Below are 15,913 nucleotides of genomic sequence, written 5' to 3' on the forward strand. Positions count from 1 at the left end.
AACCCCCCCTCCCCACCCAAGAAAATGTTTCTCAACATTGACAATTCTTCCCTCCCTCCCCCCATAGTGTATTACTCAGGAAGCCTCTCGTCTCACTGCCAGGAGAGTCCCATCTATGATATCTGTTATCTGTGGTATCTGTCAATGAAGAGTCTATGTGACATCACATGGGAAACTAGGTTTAAACAAACCGTATTGCCAATAAGATCATCAGATTCTTTACTGGGGTGGAGCTCTTTTTTATATTTAATGGAACTTTCTATTTCAAATCATATTGACAGCATATGCAGTTTGCCATTTTGGAAGCACCTGAAAGTTGAGTCTATACTGAGTAATAATTTACAAGAAGAAAGAAGAAAACTGTTGCTCCCCTGGGAATAAGCATTACTTTGTTCCCAGTGATTTATTTAACTTTCCAAGCCTCACCTCCATAATGGGCTCACAGGGATAAAGTGGGTTACACTCATGACTATGCCCCAAAGCCTAATGTTACCAGTCTCATTTATAAGAGAAAGAAAATTAAGAAACATTTCAAAGTTGTTAAGCCAAGACTTCACTGAAAGTAGGATTTGTACTCAATGTTATAAAATGCACTAGTTAATGATGTTTTTTTGCTTTTAAAAAAACAAAAGTTGTAAGGGAGGAAGGTAAAGGTTCTATTCTATTCCTCACAAACCCTGCAATGCCAGGTTTGTAGGAAAAAAATATACTATTGCAAGCTTACTCTGCCTGAGACACTGTGCTAAGTGAAAATCATTGACCATATTATCTAATTTGATCTATATAACAAATGTGAGGTATGTACTATTATCCCATTTCTAAATGTAAACCATTAATGTGAAACCATTTTAATTTTCAGATTGGGAGAGAATGTATGAAACATTCATTTCTTACAGGTATTGCTGATCATAAGGCACTGGGGGCAAATGAGTAACAGTGTTAACCATTTGAATGACAGTCATGTACAACTCAAACACCATCTTAATTCTAGCTCCAGGCTGCAATCACCCTAAACTTCCACTTCCAAGCTCTCTAAGATTTACATCCATTTAACACAATTTACTTTTTCAATTGGAAACATCAAAATAAAAGAATACTTAATAAAAACATTTAAAAGAAATCTTGTAACAAAGCATAAATGATACACTGAATTTTGACTCAGAACTGGGTGTGAATCCTCCAAGATGAACCTCTGTGGCCTTTGGTTGCCTCATTTATAAAATCACCCTACAAATTCTGAGACTAGATGAGTTAAAATGTGTGCAATATTGTGTAATACATGTGAAAGTACCACATAATTCTTATTACTATTGCTGTTATTATTATGAATAAACTAACAAGGAAGTAAAGGGAAATAAAGTATAGGGAAGTAGGATGTGCAGTGTAAATTAAATCACACAGCTCTCTTTGGACCAAGAAATTCTCTCCTGGTGCTGCTAAGTATTCATTCTCGCTGACATGTGCTGCTTTTGTAAGAAGGGAATGTGCTCTTGCTAGCACAGGGAAATATCATCCTGGTTTTCTCTCTCTCTCTCTCTCTCTCCCTCTCTCTCCCTCCCTCCCTCCCTGTCTTTCCCTCCCTCCCTGCCTGTCATCTCCACAGATCTTGGCTGCCTTACATTTTCAGTAAAATTAAATATGAGTCGAACGTAGAGCCCCAAGAACCCCCAGATCATGGCATTCCCTCTTCAGACTAGCTGTGCTGTCCTTAAGTAGCCAAATTCTCTCAAATGGAAGGCACACATGCTACTTCCCCAGCAGCTAGCCAAGCCTGGCTAAGCTAGCTAGCAGACCCCTGGTCCCATTTCCTCAGCTTCATCACAATCAAATGATTAATGCAGAGCCATCAAACATACAAGCCCAGGTGTCTGTATTTTAAGCAATATAGCCACATAGACCCAGGGAGAAAACTCCTTTGGGTGTACTTTTAATTTGGGGGGTGGGGTAGGATGAGGGTAGGAACCTTTGGTTAACAAAACACTGTTACAAAGTTCCAGAGTGTTCCTGAAAGCCAACTGATATTCAGTCAATATACCTTCTATAGGCCAAGTTTACTTCCAAAATTTTCCTTCTGCAGAATGTTTACACTGCAGACTTTTGCTGGCCTTTTCTAGTCTGGTATTCCTCAGTAATGAAATCAACCCTACAAATGCATCAATTATAGATGCCTGGTAACTCACTAACAATTAGTACCCATTTACTAGGCAGGGCAATTGATCCCAAGATGGTAGAGAGGTGCTTTTCTTTTTAAGATTTAGCAGCTTCTATGAATACAGGCTTACATTCCTTTTGGTAAAGCTCATTCATGATTAAATTAAAACTGCAAATCATGCAAACAGAAATGATAGGCCCACTAACCACTCCCTGAGCCACAATTATTTAACCTTAGTGTATTGCATACCTATACCTCTTAAGGCTGCCAGATGGGAAAACAAAGTCCCCCAAACTGTGACAAATGTGAGTCATAACTATATTACTAATCAGAATTGTGACATACATGGACATCACTGAATGAGCAGTTCTTCTTATAGAGGGAGGAAGCCACCTTGGCTTTGGAGAAAGAATGGCCTTTTAAAGTTAAGTTTATGAATGTGTAAATATACAGTCCATAATGTTGCATCTCTGCCTAAAAGTCTTCATAAAGTGTAAATTAATGCTGATCCTAACTAGGTATTTGGAACGCTAACCTAGTTTTCCATATTTAGCTAATAGCTAGCAATTTTCCTTATACTTTTATCTTCTCATTACATAGCAATGATGATTATTTAGTACATACATGTGAAAGGCCACATAGCAACTCTCCTGGGTCGGAAATAACCCTCTCCTAATGCTTCTATTTATACAATTTAGTTGCTGATACACCAAATCAAGTATAGCTGTGAAGAATATCCCACTAATGCCTTTTTTGGAGGCTAAGAACAGGCCCATTCTCAGCTGGTTCCCCTTTGTGCTGGCCTGACCAAATGAAGAGTGGGGTTGGGGACAAAGGATGGGGAGGTCCAGAGCTTTAGTTAATGCTCACCTTTTGTAAATTTTAAAGGGACTCAGCTGGTTTGTCTGATTTGAAAGTATTTATGATGCTGGAAAGAGGTAGGAAAAGATTATTTTATAACCAGTGAAATAACATGGAGAAAAGAGAGAGAGTTTGAAAGAGGCACGTAGAAGAGAAAGATGTAAAATGTGGCCTTGTGAGATACCACCCAGTCTATCCCTGGACATATGACTGATATAAACCTTTACAAGTCATCTGGGAATTCTTCCTCCTAGATGTAGGATGGGTAAAGAGTAGAGGATTTGGAGTGACCCCAGGGCACTTTTTATTGTCTTCTAGGTACACAACATATCTCTAAAGTATTATAGAGGCAAATTTATTACTAGGGTGGCCAAGCCCCAAACAGTTTGGGCCAAGTCCCAAACAGCCCCAAACAGATAAGGGCAGACAAGGGTTTTTAATATCCAGAATCTGGTCTGGCTTAAAGGGTGGGGATTAGTGGAGCTGAAGGGAGATGCAGAAAATGTGTCCCTCCACCCCAGTGCTGCTCAAATATGCCTGCTCACAGGGGCAAGATTCCTGATCTCCTCTTCTGCTGACTTCATGGGAAGTTGGCTGAGTCCCCAATTCTGCAGAGGGAATGCAGGCAGAGGGGAGTACTGCAAATGGGCCTTACCCTGGTTGCTTAAATGACAAGTGTGGAGGGAAATAGTGTAGACACTGTCAATGGGAGGAGGCACTGAACCGAACTGGGGAATACTGCTTATCCTGGGACATTTTCTTACATCTCCACTCCACACTCCCAACTCCCTGCACCAACAAGAACATTGCTTGGAAATCAAAATCCTTCCCAACACACACACACACACACACACTCAGAGGCAGGCAAAAGCTCTACTTCATTCATCTCAATGCCCTTGCTTCCCACTAGCTCCTAAAACCACAGACTGGCACAAGTAGCCTGAGGTCAGTAAGTCTGAGCCAGTAAGTACATCCTTGCCACTGGGAATTAGGAAAGCTCATCATCTAAAGTGGTATCCATGATATTATGTTGTCTTGGATAGGCTTTGCTTTTATTTGGGGTGGTCCTAATGTGTTTGGGGAAGGCATGGAGTACCTCTCCATCCCTCTGATCTCTGCTGGTACTCTCCAGTGTCCGCATCATCCTGCAGTCTCCTGAAAGTGCCTAGATATCAGGGCAGGGCTCTGCGTCCATTTTTTCAACCAGGAACCACCAGAGTTTGGGAACTTTGAAAGCCAGGGATGGTGGTGGGGTTTGCCAAGGCTCAGATTTCCTCGCCAGAGTTCTCAACCAGGAAAGCAGTTGAAAATCAACACCCATCTGCCTCTTCTTTCTCATCCCTCCACCCCTACTATGTTCCAGGACTCCATGCAGATGCTACCTCCAACACACACACACACACACACACACACGCACGCACGCACGCACACACACCCCCTTGGGTTTAGAAGGTGTTCAATTCTGAAGGCAGCAAATCCGCAGAACTGAAAGGGTCTCTGCCACCACCCATCTCCCGTCCCACCCCGAGAGGCTACTTGATTGTCTACATACAATAAAATCTCATACATTCCAAAGACCACAACATAACCCGAACCCGCCTGTGACTCCAGCGCGTCCCATACCTGATATGCAGACGATGAAATTGGCTTGAAGAAGAAAAAGCACCTCCCAGACTATTTCCATCCTCTGATTCTCATTCCAAGTGCATCACTCGACGGGAAAACAGGGGGGAAGGGGGGAATCCCCACAGGGCGCGCGCGCGCGCGCACACACACACACACATGCACACACGCACACAATTCCTAGGGAGCGCACACTCGCACTCCCACCCGACTGCCAGCCAGGGACCCCCAAGATCAATATCGCAGTTTGAATTGTTCCAGCAAATCTCCCCTCGGGCTTGACGGATGTGTGCCCCAGATGTGCTGACACATGTCCGATGCCTCGCTGCCCGGGAAGTCTCCCTGCTCGCCGGTCTCTACTCCTTGCACAAGCGGCGGAAACAGCACTAGCAGCGGCGGCGGCAGCCACCTGAAGCCACCAGCGCGGGGCTCTTCCTGCAAAAACGAGACCCCGATCCTCCTGGCGCCCCAAGAAGTCATAGACGATAGCCCCCCGCCGGGCCTTGCCGCGCAGTTCCGGGCCCCTGGCAGCTCGCAGCTTGCTGGCTAAGCCCAGGCAGTTCGCGACGAGTTGCCCTCGAAGTCCGCCCGCCTCACCAGGGCACGGTCAGAGGGTGGCTGCTCCGCTCCGGGGCCGTTCTCCTCCTGCTTCCGGGGGCCGGGGGGAGGAGCAGACACAGCATACAGAGAGACAGAAAGAGAGGCAGGGATTATTGCCCGCAACTGCTGGCCGCCAGCTGCCTCCGCCGACCCTCCCGGCTGCCCAAGTCCGCACGCAGCCTGCCGCCTCGGAGCCCGGCTCGGGAGACACGTCCAGGGCTCGGAACGGGAACCGTGGGGAGCCAGGTACTCGGGAGCATCAGGAGCCTACGGGCTCCCCGCGTCGCGTGCACGCTTTCTGTTCCTCTGCTATTTTCCTGGGCTCCCCGGAACCTCCAGTTGCCTCGCTTCCATCGTCCGCGACTAGCGCCGCCGCCGCCGCCGCCGCGATTTTCCGCAATACAACTGCAGGGGTCGTTATTTCCTCGCCTACGGATCCGGACGCCTCCCGATTCTGAGGGGAGGTGGAGGGCAGGTGGGGGAGGGGTGGAGGAGGAGGGAGCGGGGCTCGGCCAGGTGAGCGTCCTTGCTGCCGCTGGGAGTCCAAATGTCAACCCGGCCGCCAGGTGCCCGGGGGGGAGGCAGGGTGGGGAGGTGAGGCTTAACGTGGCCAAAAGGAGAAGGAAAGAGCTGGGCGTCGGAGCTTCGGGCCCCCGCGGTAGCCGCCTCGGCCCCAGCGCCGGGCTCCAGCTCCTCACTCCGCCCCGCCCGGGCTTCTTTTGTCACCACCTAGGATCTGCGGAGTTTTTCTTCTCCTTAAAAAGAACTTTGCGCCAGCCGGTTAGGCGCGGGAGACCCGGGCTGACTCATCTTGGGAGTGCTGTGCTGCGCTCTCCCTCTGCTGTGGAATATTGGGGGATTTTTTTCTTTGCATAATTCATTCCCTTCTCTTTCTCTCGTCCCTCTCCTGCCCCCTCCTCCTTCCTCCTTTCCGCTCCGGTGCCAGAACACTACTTACCCCAGAGTTCTCTTTGCAGGTTCCTAGACCAGGTCCTGCAAGGCCCTCACCTCCCTCCTCCTGAAACTGGGGAAAAACCGTCTTTCCAAGTCCAGCTGCGGGCAGTGGCCACTGCCAACTACGCCTCTGCTTAGCTCCGGGAAGATCCAGGACTATTGGAAACCCGGGCTTTAGGGAAACGGGCTTCCCTTCTTTTCTTTCATTTATTCTGTTTTTCTTTCGGGAAGCTCAAGTGCTTTGGAGGCTTTTGCTGGGCTCCAGAACACTCTGCCAACAACATTCAGCAGCTTCCACAGATTTTCTCTCAGTAAAAGCGCGCGCGCGCCAGCGCGCGCACACACACACACCCGAAGCTCGCCTCCTCAAGGCCCCAGGGGAAGGTGGGGGCTGCAGGAGGCCGAGGCCGACGCCGGAGCCTCTCGCTGTTCCGCAGAAGGGGTCACCGCAACCTGGAAAGGACTTGCTTCCGTTCAACACCTTGTAAAGTAGGTGCAAGGGAATCGGAAGGAGACCCTGCGCTGAGGACTGTTCGCCTGAGAAGGCTGGCAGCGAGAGAAGAAAAGAAAAAATCGCAGATTTGTATTGTGTCTATGGCTGCAGTATTGGTCTTAGAAAGCCCGGATTTACCTCGTTGGGAGTGCTAAAGAAGAGGCGGGCAGGGTGGGGGAAATCCCTGAAAAGATCTCGGATTTCTCGGCGCGGTTGTTCGGATTGCAAACTATGACGTTTGGAGATTTCGCACAAGCGCGGATGAACACACAACAGACGCAAACACACATAACCCGCAGGGATTTTTTTTTGCACTTTACCTTTTGGTGTTTAGAAAACATTTCGGTGTGAGGCTCGGTCTAATAACCGCATAAAGGGTGGATAAGTGGAGAAGGAGAAGGGAAATGGGTACCGTTCATCCGTACAGCAAAGTTAGTGAGTCTTCCAGGCGGTGTGGCATCTGAGAGTGCGGGGTTGGAGCCAAAGAATTGCAGCGTTCCCAGGATTTTTTTTTTTTTTAAATAGATCTTATTGGAGTATAATTGCTTCACAGTACTGTGTTAGCTTCTGTCCGACTGCTCAGGAAGGAGTCTGGCGGGTCTTTTTGAAGAGTGGCTGTTGGGTGGGGGGTTGGGGGTGGAGGGCATGAGCTTCCTGGGCTGGGCAGACTTTGGGAGCCACAGCTGCGTAGTTCTGCTGCCTTCAGGGATTCGAAAAAAGAACCACAGGCAGACTTGCTTACTTTTTAAGAGGGAGGTGTGACTGAGCGATCTGTTCTCTGAGATGAAGGCCAAGGAATCCAGGTGGTCAGCACATTAAAAATCGAGGCCTAGATGAAGGAAGTCCAGGTTTCTTATGCAGAGAGCTTCGAGGCTTAGCAAGAAAGACTCTGAGACCTCAAAATATTACAAGAATCTGAGATAGTGAGAATTAGCCATTTGGGGAAACATACTGGGGGAGATGGTGTCTCCGCGTCTTGAAAGTCCACCGCCCTAAAGGGGTTTTTGAAGGGAGAGAGAAGAAAAAAGTTTGCTAAAGATGAACAGATTCCGCCCTAGGGAGCTTTTGAAACCATGGACAGTGACCTACCTTCTGCACTTGGGAGTGGAATTTGCTTGCCAGCAGGAGAGCTGTCTTCGGAAGCAGGAGCACAGTGCCTGGATTTTTATACCAGGACTCATTTATTTACTAATGAATTATGCAAATATTAACTGAGTGCCAGATATGTGCCAAGCACTGTGGCAAGACGCTGGAGTTTTATCACTAAAAATCCATAATCCTTGTCTTCAAGAAGCTTATAGACCATATTTCCTCTACATTTTGCCTTAAAAGCCAAAGCCAATAAAATAGTAATTAATTTTCTTCTTTTCAGCCTGTACACTCACCTTCAGCCCTCTCAAAGAATATTTAATCTGTTCTCTGCCACTAAGTCTTTTCAATTACAAAACAAACAGGGCTTTCCTGGTGGTGCAGTGGTTAAGAATTCACCTGCCAATACAGGGGACACAGGTTCAGAGCCCTGGTGCGGGAAGATACCACATGCCGTGGAGCAACTAAGCCTGTGTGCCACAACTACTGAGCCTGAGCTCTAGAGCCCGCAAGCCACAACTACTGAACCCATGTGCCACAACTACTGAAGCCTGCACGCCTGGAGCCCGTGCTCCACGACAAGAGAAGCCACCACAATGAGAAGCCTGTACACCCCAATGAAGAGTAGTCCGCACTCGCTGCAACTGGAGAAAAGCTTGTTGGGCAGCAACAAAGACCCAACGCAGCCAAAAATAAAATAAATAAATTTATTTAAAAAAAAAACAGACAAAAAGAAATGGAAACATCAATTCATATGACAGTATTTAAGTAAAAATATAACATGCATGTATCAATTGTTTGCTATGTGCCAGGTATTGCCAAAGCCCTTCCATGAATAATCTTATTGAATCATCCATATGAGAGAAATATCATTATTACTTACATTTTACAGATGACAATACAGAGGCCCAGAGTAGTTATTTGTTCACAGTCTCACAGCTACTAACTGGTAGTGTAGAGATCAGAACCAAGCATTCCAAACTCAGAGGCCATGACACACTATTTTCCTTCACACTCTATAAAATGAAATATATCATCTCAGGGAGGTAGGGCAGAGTCTATGACTAGAAATTAATCAAAGGCAGGATGAAATGCAATGGTAGATTATGCAGTTTAGAACTTAATTACTGTGGAACTAGGAGAAAGAAAAGATCACTGGAATTAAGAGTAATCAAAGGCATTTCTTTTCTTTTTTTGGGGGGTGGGCACATCACGTGATTTGTGGGATCCTAGTTCCTAGTTCCCCGACCAGGGATTGAACCCGGGCTCTGGGCAATGAAAGTGCAGAGTCCCAACCACTGGACTGCCAGGGAATTCCCTCAAAGGCATTTCTAATGAAAGAATGTGAGTGCCTGCTAAGTGCCATTTCTGTTCTTGGCACTTGGGAGACAACCCTGAACTCAACAGTCCCTCAAAATTTAGTTTCCATGTTAACATTTTCTAGAAGAAAAAAACTAATATTTTCTTGAGTTATTTCTAGGCTTAACCCATGGTTTCTAAGAAATTTTTCATCTTAGTCCATAAAATAACTCAGGAAAAGCATATATTAAGTTGGAACCTTCTGTCCTCACTCTTTACTGAAGTGTTTATTTTTTTAGCTCATGAAACTAGCAAAAGAAATTTAAAGAAGACAATGAAGCTGGAAAATATTTATTCTTATTAATTTTTTTCATATTTTAATGAGCTTGTGCCCATATCTTGATAACTACAAAGAATCTCTCTCCACTATATCTGTCTTCATCTTTTGTCTCTTTCCTACTCTACATTTCTCTACTACAAATTCAGTGTAAGTATCTTATACATACAATAGAAAGTCTTGGCTGAGCCCAAGTGTGAGAGCCAATTCCAGTTTTCCCATAGAAAGCAAGGAATTGCAGTTCCACTCCCTAGAAAAGAGCAATATTGAAATCCTTTTGATTCTCTCTCCACCTTCTCTTTTTCTCAACCCCATAGAAAAAGGAGTGATTCATTTGATTGGTAAAATTTTTGAGAATTTGCTATCCATTAGGAGAAAGAGGTTACAAAGGAGCAAAGGAAACTTTTTAAGAGTAATAGATATTATCTTAATTGTGTTGCTGGCTTATGGATATGTACATATGTCAAAAGTCAAATTTAAACATGGGAAGTTTATTTTATGTCAGTTATATCTCAAAATTATCTATCAAAATGGATCATTAGCTTTTGCAAATAGAGTCAGAGACTATAATCAGAAATAATCAGAAATATTTAATAAACTGTGGCTGGACTAGCCTTAGAGAAGCTCACTTTAATGCACTGTTGCTGTTCTATGTGAAATGTTACTGTAAAATTACTCAGACTTTGAGAAATATTAAAAATTATGGGAGTTCTTTAATTTGGAAGTTATTCAAAGAAGTAGCTCTAATGTTGTACCTGTATCTTTATATATTTTATAGGTATTGGACTATTATGTTAAAATATAACTATCCTGTTGGGAACATATGATAAGCTTCCCTAGTATTAGGTGGGGAGATTTTCCTTGAAGTTAGTGAAAATTATCCAGTCAGTCATTCCTGGAGAGAAGCAAATCTTGGGACAAAAATGAAAACTTGGAAGATGAGCTTTAGAGTGGAGCTGAGCAAGAATACTTACTTTCCACTGAGTTAGGATGAGAGGCAAAGGAGTCTGTGCATTCAGGAGCATGTTTAACGGTGATGGCTGGATTCTGCCACTGGGATGTGGGCTATGAGATAGGGAAGAAGCCTCAGGAACATACCCTGAGGGAAACCAGTAAGACTGGCATGGCATGTGATTCTGTAATCTGAGAGAAATTATATGTAGTAACCAGTTAAAAATTAATCTCTGAATGTTCTTCCTTTCTGCTGTCTCTTCAGATGACTATTGATAAACACTGTAACATATTGTGGGAAAATTTGTGTGCCAACACTTCGGCTACAACGATAAGGAGAATTGCAGCAGATCCAAAACTAATGTGGAGGTGGTAGCAGAAGCAAACACATGGTGATACACCAAACTGCAGAGTGTGATGGAAGTGACACAAAGGGCATACCACTGGCAGAGCAGAGAGCTATGTGGAAGAAAGAGGCAGGTGAAGACTGGTGATGACACGGATTGTGAGCACAGATAGGTTATCCCCACAGGGACTCTTCACCTAACAGGAGTTAGTAGGTGGGAGGGAGGAACCTCAAAAGGGGATCTATGATTCTACTATTCAGCATGAAGGCTGAGACCACCAAGCAGTGTCTTAGTTTCCTGTTGCTGCTGTGATAAATTATTATAAATTTATTGGCTTCAAACAACATAAACCTTTTTTTACTGGGGTATAGTTGTTTTACAATGCTTGTTAGCTGCTGTACAATGAAGTGAATCAGCTATACATATACATATATCCCCTCCTTCTTGGACCTCCCTCCCACCCCCCACATCCCTCTGATCTAGGTCGCCACAGAGCACAGAGCTGAACTCCCTGCACTATACAGCAGGTTGCCACTAGCTATCTGTTTTACACATGGTACTGTATTTATGTCAATCCCAATCTCCCAATTCATCCCACTCCCCTTCCACTCTCCGTGTCCACACATCCATTCTCTGTCTGCGTCTCTATTCCTGCCCTGAAAATAGGTTCATGTGTACCATTTTTCTAGATTTCACATATATGCATTCATATATGATATTTGTTTTTCTCTTTCTGACTTACTTCACTCTGTATTACAGTCTCTAGGTCCATCCATGTCTCTACAAATGACAAAATTTCGTTCCTTTTTATGGCTGAGTAATATTCCATTATATATATGTACCACATCTTCTTTATCCATTCATCTGTCAATGGACATTTAGGTTGCCTCCATGTCCTGGCTATTTAAATAGTGCTGCAATGAACATAGGGGTGCATTATGTCTTTTTGAATTATGGTTTTCTCAGGGTATATGCCCAGTAGTGGGATTGCTGGATCAGAGGGTAATTCTAGTTTTTTAAGGAACCTCCATAATGTTCTCCATAGTGGCTGTATCAATTTACATTCCCATCAACAGTGTAGGAGGGTTCCCTTTTCTCCTCACCCTCTCCAGCATTTATTGTTTGTAGATTTTTTGATGATGGACATTCTGACCAGTGGGTGGTAATACCTCATTATAGTTTTGATTTGCATTCCTCTAATAATTAGTGATGTTGGGCATCTCTTCATATGCCTCTTGGCCATCTGTATGTCTTTGGAGAAATGTCTCTTTAGATCTTCTATTTTTTGATTGGGTTGTTTAAAACAACACAGACTTTTAATCTTTCAGTTCTGGAGGTCAGAATTCTGAAATAAGTCTGAAGTGCTGCATTGTTTCTGGAGCCTCAAGGGGAGAATTTGTTCCTTGTCTTTTCCAGCTTCTAGAAGTTGTCCTCATTCTTTTGCTCATGGCTCACTTTCGGCAGTAGCTTTACTCCAACCTCTGCTTCCATCATCATATCTCCTTTTACTCCCTGATTCCCTTTTTTCCTTATAAGGATCCTTGTGATTACATTGGGTTCCCTGTATAATCAAGGATAATCTCTCTATCTCAAAATCCTTAAATTAATCACACCTGCAGAATTCCCTTTGCCATGTAAGGTAAGATATTCACAAATTCTAGGGATAAGGGTGTGGACATCTTTTTGAAATAGGACATCATTTTGAAATAGGATTTCTTCTCATCCATACTGAAATTTGTAACCAACATAAGGAATTTTATTTTTTAGAGGAGATAGTAGATATTTTATTCCTATAAATTGCCATTCCTTATTTGTTATTTAAATTTTGACAGGTCAATAATGACAAGGAAATGATACACACTAACTTTATGGTGTTTTGGTCAATAATTTGGGCATCAGTTTGGAAATTAGTGATACCCATACTACACTTTTCTTCTTTTCATTACAACTAATCACTCTCTCAAGTATCCAGCCTTCTGAACTCAAGATTTTACAAGTGGAACACTTATTTACAATGAACAAATAGCAGGCATTCTGAAAACTATTTCTGAAAAATTGAATAGGTTTATTTGTTTATTTAAATAACTTCAGTCTTTCTTACATTTGTGTCATGGATTTGATGGTACATTTCAAGTGCACATTAATACATTTCAGACTGGATCTAATGCAACTCCCTTAACTTTCAGGTGAGAAGATGGAGACTTAAGGCTTAAATGATGTGTCCAAGTTCAAATATAGACAGAAGCAGAAGCAGAGTCAGAGTTTGACTCTTGTGTTCCTAATTATTTACTTTTAAACCTGTGTTGGTTCACAAACTGGCTCCAGAGACCAAAGAAAGAGGCTGAGCACTCCAGATTAGGAGGTGGCAATTTTAATCAGCAAGAAAATTTACAAATGAGGCTTGTCTTGGGCAGTTGGCTGCAAAATGAGTAGATCTCCATACCTGCCCACCAGAATCTTAGATGTTTATATAGGGGCTTTAACTGGGTTCAGTCACATATTCAGCCCAGGTGATCTCACAAAACCTTACTCTCTCAAAGCTGCATCCTTTAAAGGGCTCCCACTTTGGGAATGGTGATGGGAATGGTGAGTGAAATATATATTCCAAGGACAAAGAGGAGCCTTGATTGCCAGGGTCCAGCTCTCAGCTCAACTGTTGGTCACATCCTCTCAATTACCTCCTCCAAGGACCTTCCATTGCCATCATTCTTTCTGCTGTTACCAAGTAACACATTGCAGCAGCTGAAATACAGAAAGTAAATATATCATCCAAATTTATGCAACTTTGTGAAAGATGTTTTTCCCAGATTTTCTGCTTTTGGTCCAAAACACTTTCAATTCTACCTCACTGTGTGTGTGTGTGCATGTGCGTGTGCACATGCGCGTGTGCGTGTGTGTGTTTGCTTTTGTGGTTTTACATAAAACAGTTTCCAGTGAAGTTTTATACCAACAAGAATCCTCTCCTTTTCTCCTTAAGCCAGCTGCTGTTGCTGCTTCAAGTAGCAATTATAGATCAATATAGAGGATTTTAGTTCCATAATGATTCTCAGGTTAAAGAAAGGCTTTAATTAGTACAACAGTCTGTTACCATCTCAGTTTATATAATTTTGGAGGTAACATTACATGTTAAAGTAACTGGCCAAGTTATTTTTTTCACATTGCCTCCCTAATGATTACCATTAAAATTATAAGTATTTATCTTTTTTTTTTTTTTTGCGGTACACGGGCCTCTCACTGTTGTGGCCTCTCCCGTTGCAGAGCACAGGCTCAGGACGCGCAGGCTCAGCGGCCATGGCTCACGGGCCTAGCTGCTCCGCGGCATGTGGGATCTACCCGGACCAGGGCACTAACCCATGTCCCCTGCATCGGCAGGCAGACTCTCAACTGCTGCGCCACCAGGGAAGCCCCAGTATTTACCTTTTTATTTTGCTTTTGAACAACATATTCTGGTTTACTACTCAACATTTTCTACATGCTGGATTATAGAGTCATATATGCCATTTATTTATTAAGGAAACGTACAAATAATTAATGTGGCAGACAGACCTACCCCAGATATTTGGAGGCCCAGGATAAGAGTAAGTTTGATGGATCTTTCCTCTCCAAGCCCATGACCCTCTCTTCCCACTCTTGGCATTGTCTAAATTTGCCAAGGGTCTCATGGTGGGTCTTTCAGGTTTACATGAGATGCCTCAAGCTCAAGTGCCTCAAGCCTATGCTTTTTACGCATACACGTAAATGTCACACTCTTGATCCTAGGTATGCACTTACCAGCTCTGCCGTCTACCCTCAAGGAAATAGAGCTCTCCCCTCCCTCCACCCAATAGTATTAAACATCAGATGTTTGTGTGAAATAACATTGCAGAAATTAAAAACATTGAAGATGTTCAAGAGTGAGGAAGGTGTTACTGGAAGTCTCTAAAAGGAACCCCACTTCCAAATCAACACAGGGGTCTCCACATCTAGTTTATTTTCTTCTGCAATTGGGATTTTCAGGTTTTTATCCAACTTTAATAAGAATTTTTATCCCTGATACTGCTGTGTGGCTTTAATAAAGCAGGAGATGAGTTGCTGTAGTAGGAAACCTACAAAGTTCTGGATCTACTCTCTGATTTCTGCTAAACAGAGCAACAGAGAAAACTCATTAAAACAAAAAGAATTTCCTGCCAAGCAGAACAGGAGAGGTATAATATAAGTAGCCATACTCTATGACAGAGTTAACAAAAGTTGAGATCAAAGGGGGTTGTAAGACTAAAGTTTTGTTACAAAAAGATAAACATGCTATTGTCAGGTACTGTAAAATATTGAGGATGTGGTAAATGTCACATAAAATAATCAAGTGATGGTTTTCAATTCACTAGTTCAAACACTCTCTTAATGAACCTTTGAATCTTAATGAATCTTTGAAGACATTTCTTTATGAGCTAATATTACCTTATGCTGAATTTCCCCTTGTGAAGGAGAAGGACGTAAACATTACTTGTGAAAGTATATTTCACTTAAATCTCTGAGTTATTATTTCTATAGGAAGAGGAATTAAATGGATATGAATCAAATCTTTAAATGGTCAACTATTTTAAAATTCTCTTCAAGTCACTAACTTCTCTCATAATAAAATAGGAATTTCTGGTGGCTTTTTCTTACTATTCTTCCCATAAAATGTTAACTAGATTGGCATCCTACCCTCTTCACTTCAGGTTTTTTGTTAAAAAAACAATGAATGGAATGAGATCTATTTTTTCCTCTTATAAAAGTGAATTTCAGAAGGAGGTGGTAATTTTGGAGGTGTTGCCATAATATTTTTTGGATTCAGTTCAATCAGTAACTACTTGAGGTAGTTTTTCATTAACCAAAGGAGTATGCTCCTTATAAGGCAGAATGTGAGTGCCACACCCAAAGAGTTCCCTTCAGGAGTTTCCTAAATTTTTTAAGAAAATTGACCTTAATATATTTGAACTCTTAAAGAGGTGCAGGGTGACAGTGTCACAAAATCAAATGATGGAAAGCTTGGATAAGGTCCATTGGCATAAAGAAGTTGGGTCTATAATGGTTCAGAGAGTGACTTTTATCTGAACTGTTTTGCCACTGAATGCTATCAAGGAGAGCATCTTCTATTACTTTCACTTGCTACCCGCTATCTACTTTAAACCAGCAGGGTGCAACCTTGAGTCAGCCTGGATATACTTTATCCCTATAGAGAAGCAATG

General features: G+C 43.1%; 1 protein-coding gene across 1 annotated transcript in view; it reads right to left on the reverse strand.

The window, feature by feature from the left end:
- The window catches only part of CA10 (carbonic anhydrase 10), a 600,481-nt gene extending 594,829 nt beyond the window's left edge, over window positions 1-5,652 (reverse strand). The window contains exon 1 of the mRNA XM_029212322.1: window positions 4,637-5,652. Within this exon, the coding sequence (XP_029068155.1) occupies window positions 4,637-4,697 (61 nt within the window). The 5' untranslated portion in view covers window positions 4,698-5,652. The remainder of the gene's footprint in view (window positions 1-4,636) is intronic.
- Window positions 5,653-15,913: the final 10,261 nt, after the last annotated feature.

The sequence above is a fragment of the Monodon monoceros genome, unplaced genomic scaffold, assembly GCF_005190385.1.
Source record: "Monodon monoceros isolate NGI ecotype Baffin Bay Population unplaced genomic scaffold, NGI_Narwhal_1 Super_Scaffold_9, whole genome shotgun sequence".
In the NCBI taxonomy this organism is placed as follows: Eukaryota; Metazoa; Chordata; class Mammalia; order Artiodactyla; family Monodontidae; genus Monodon; species Monodon monoceros.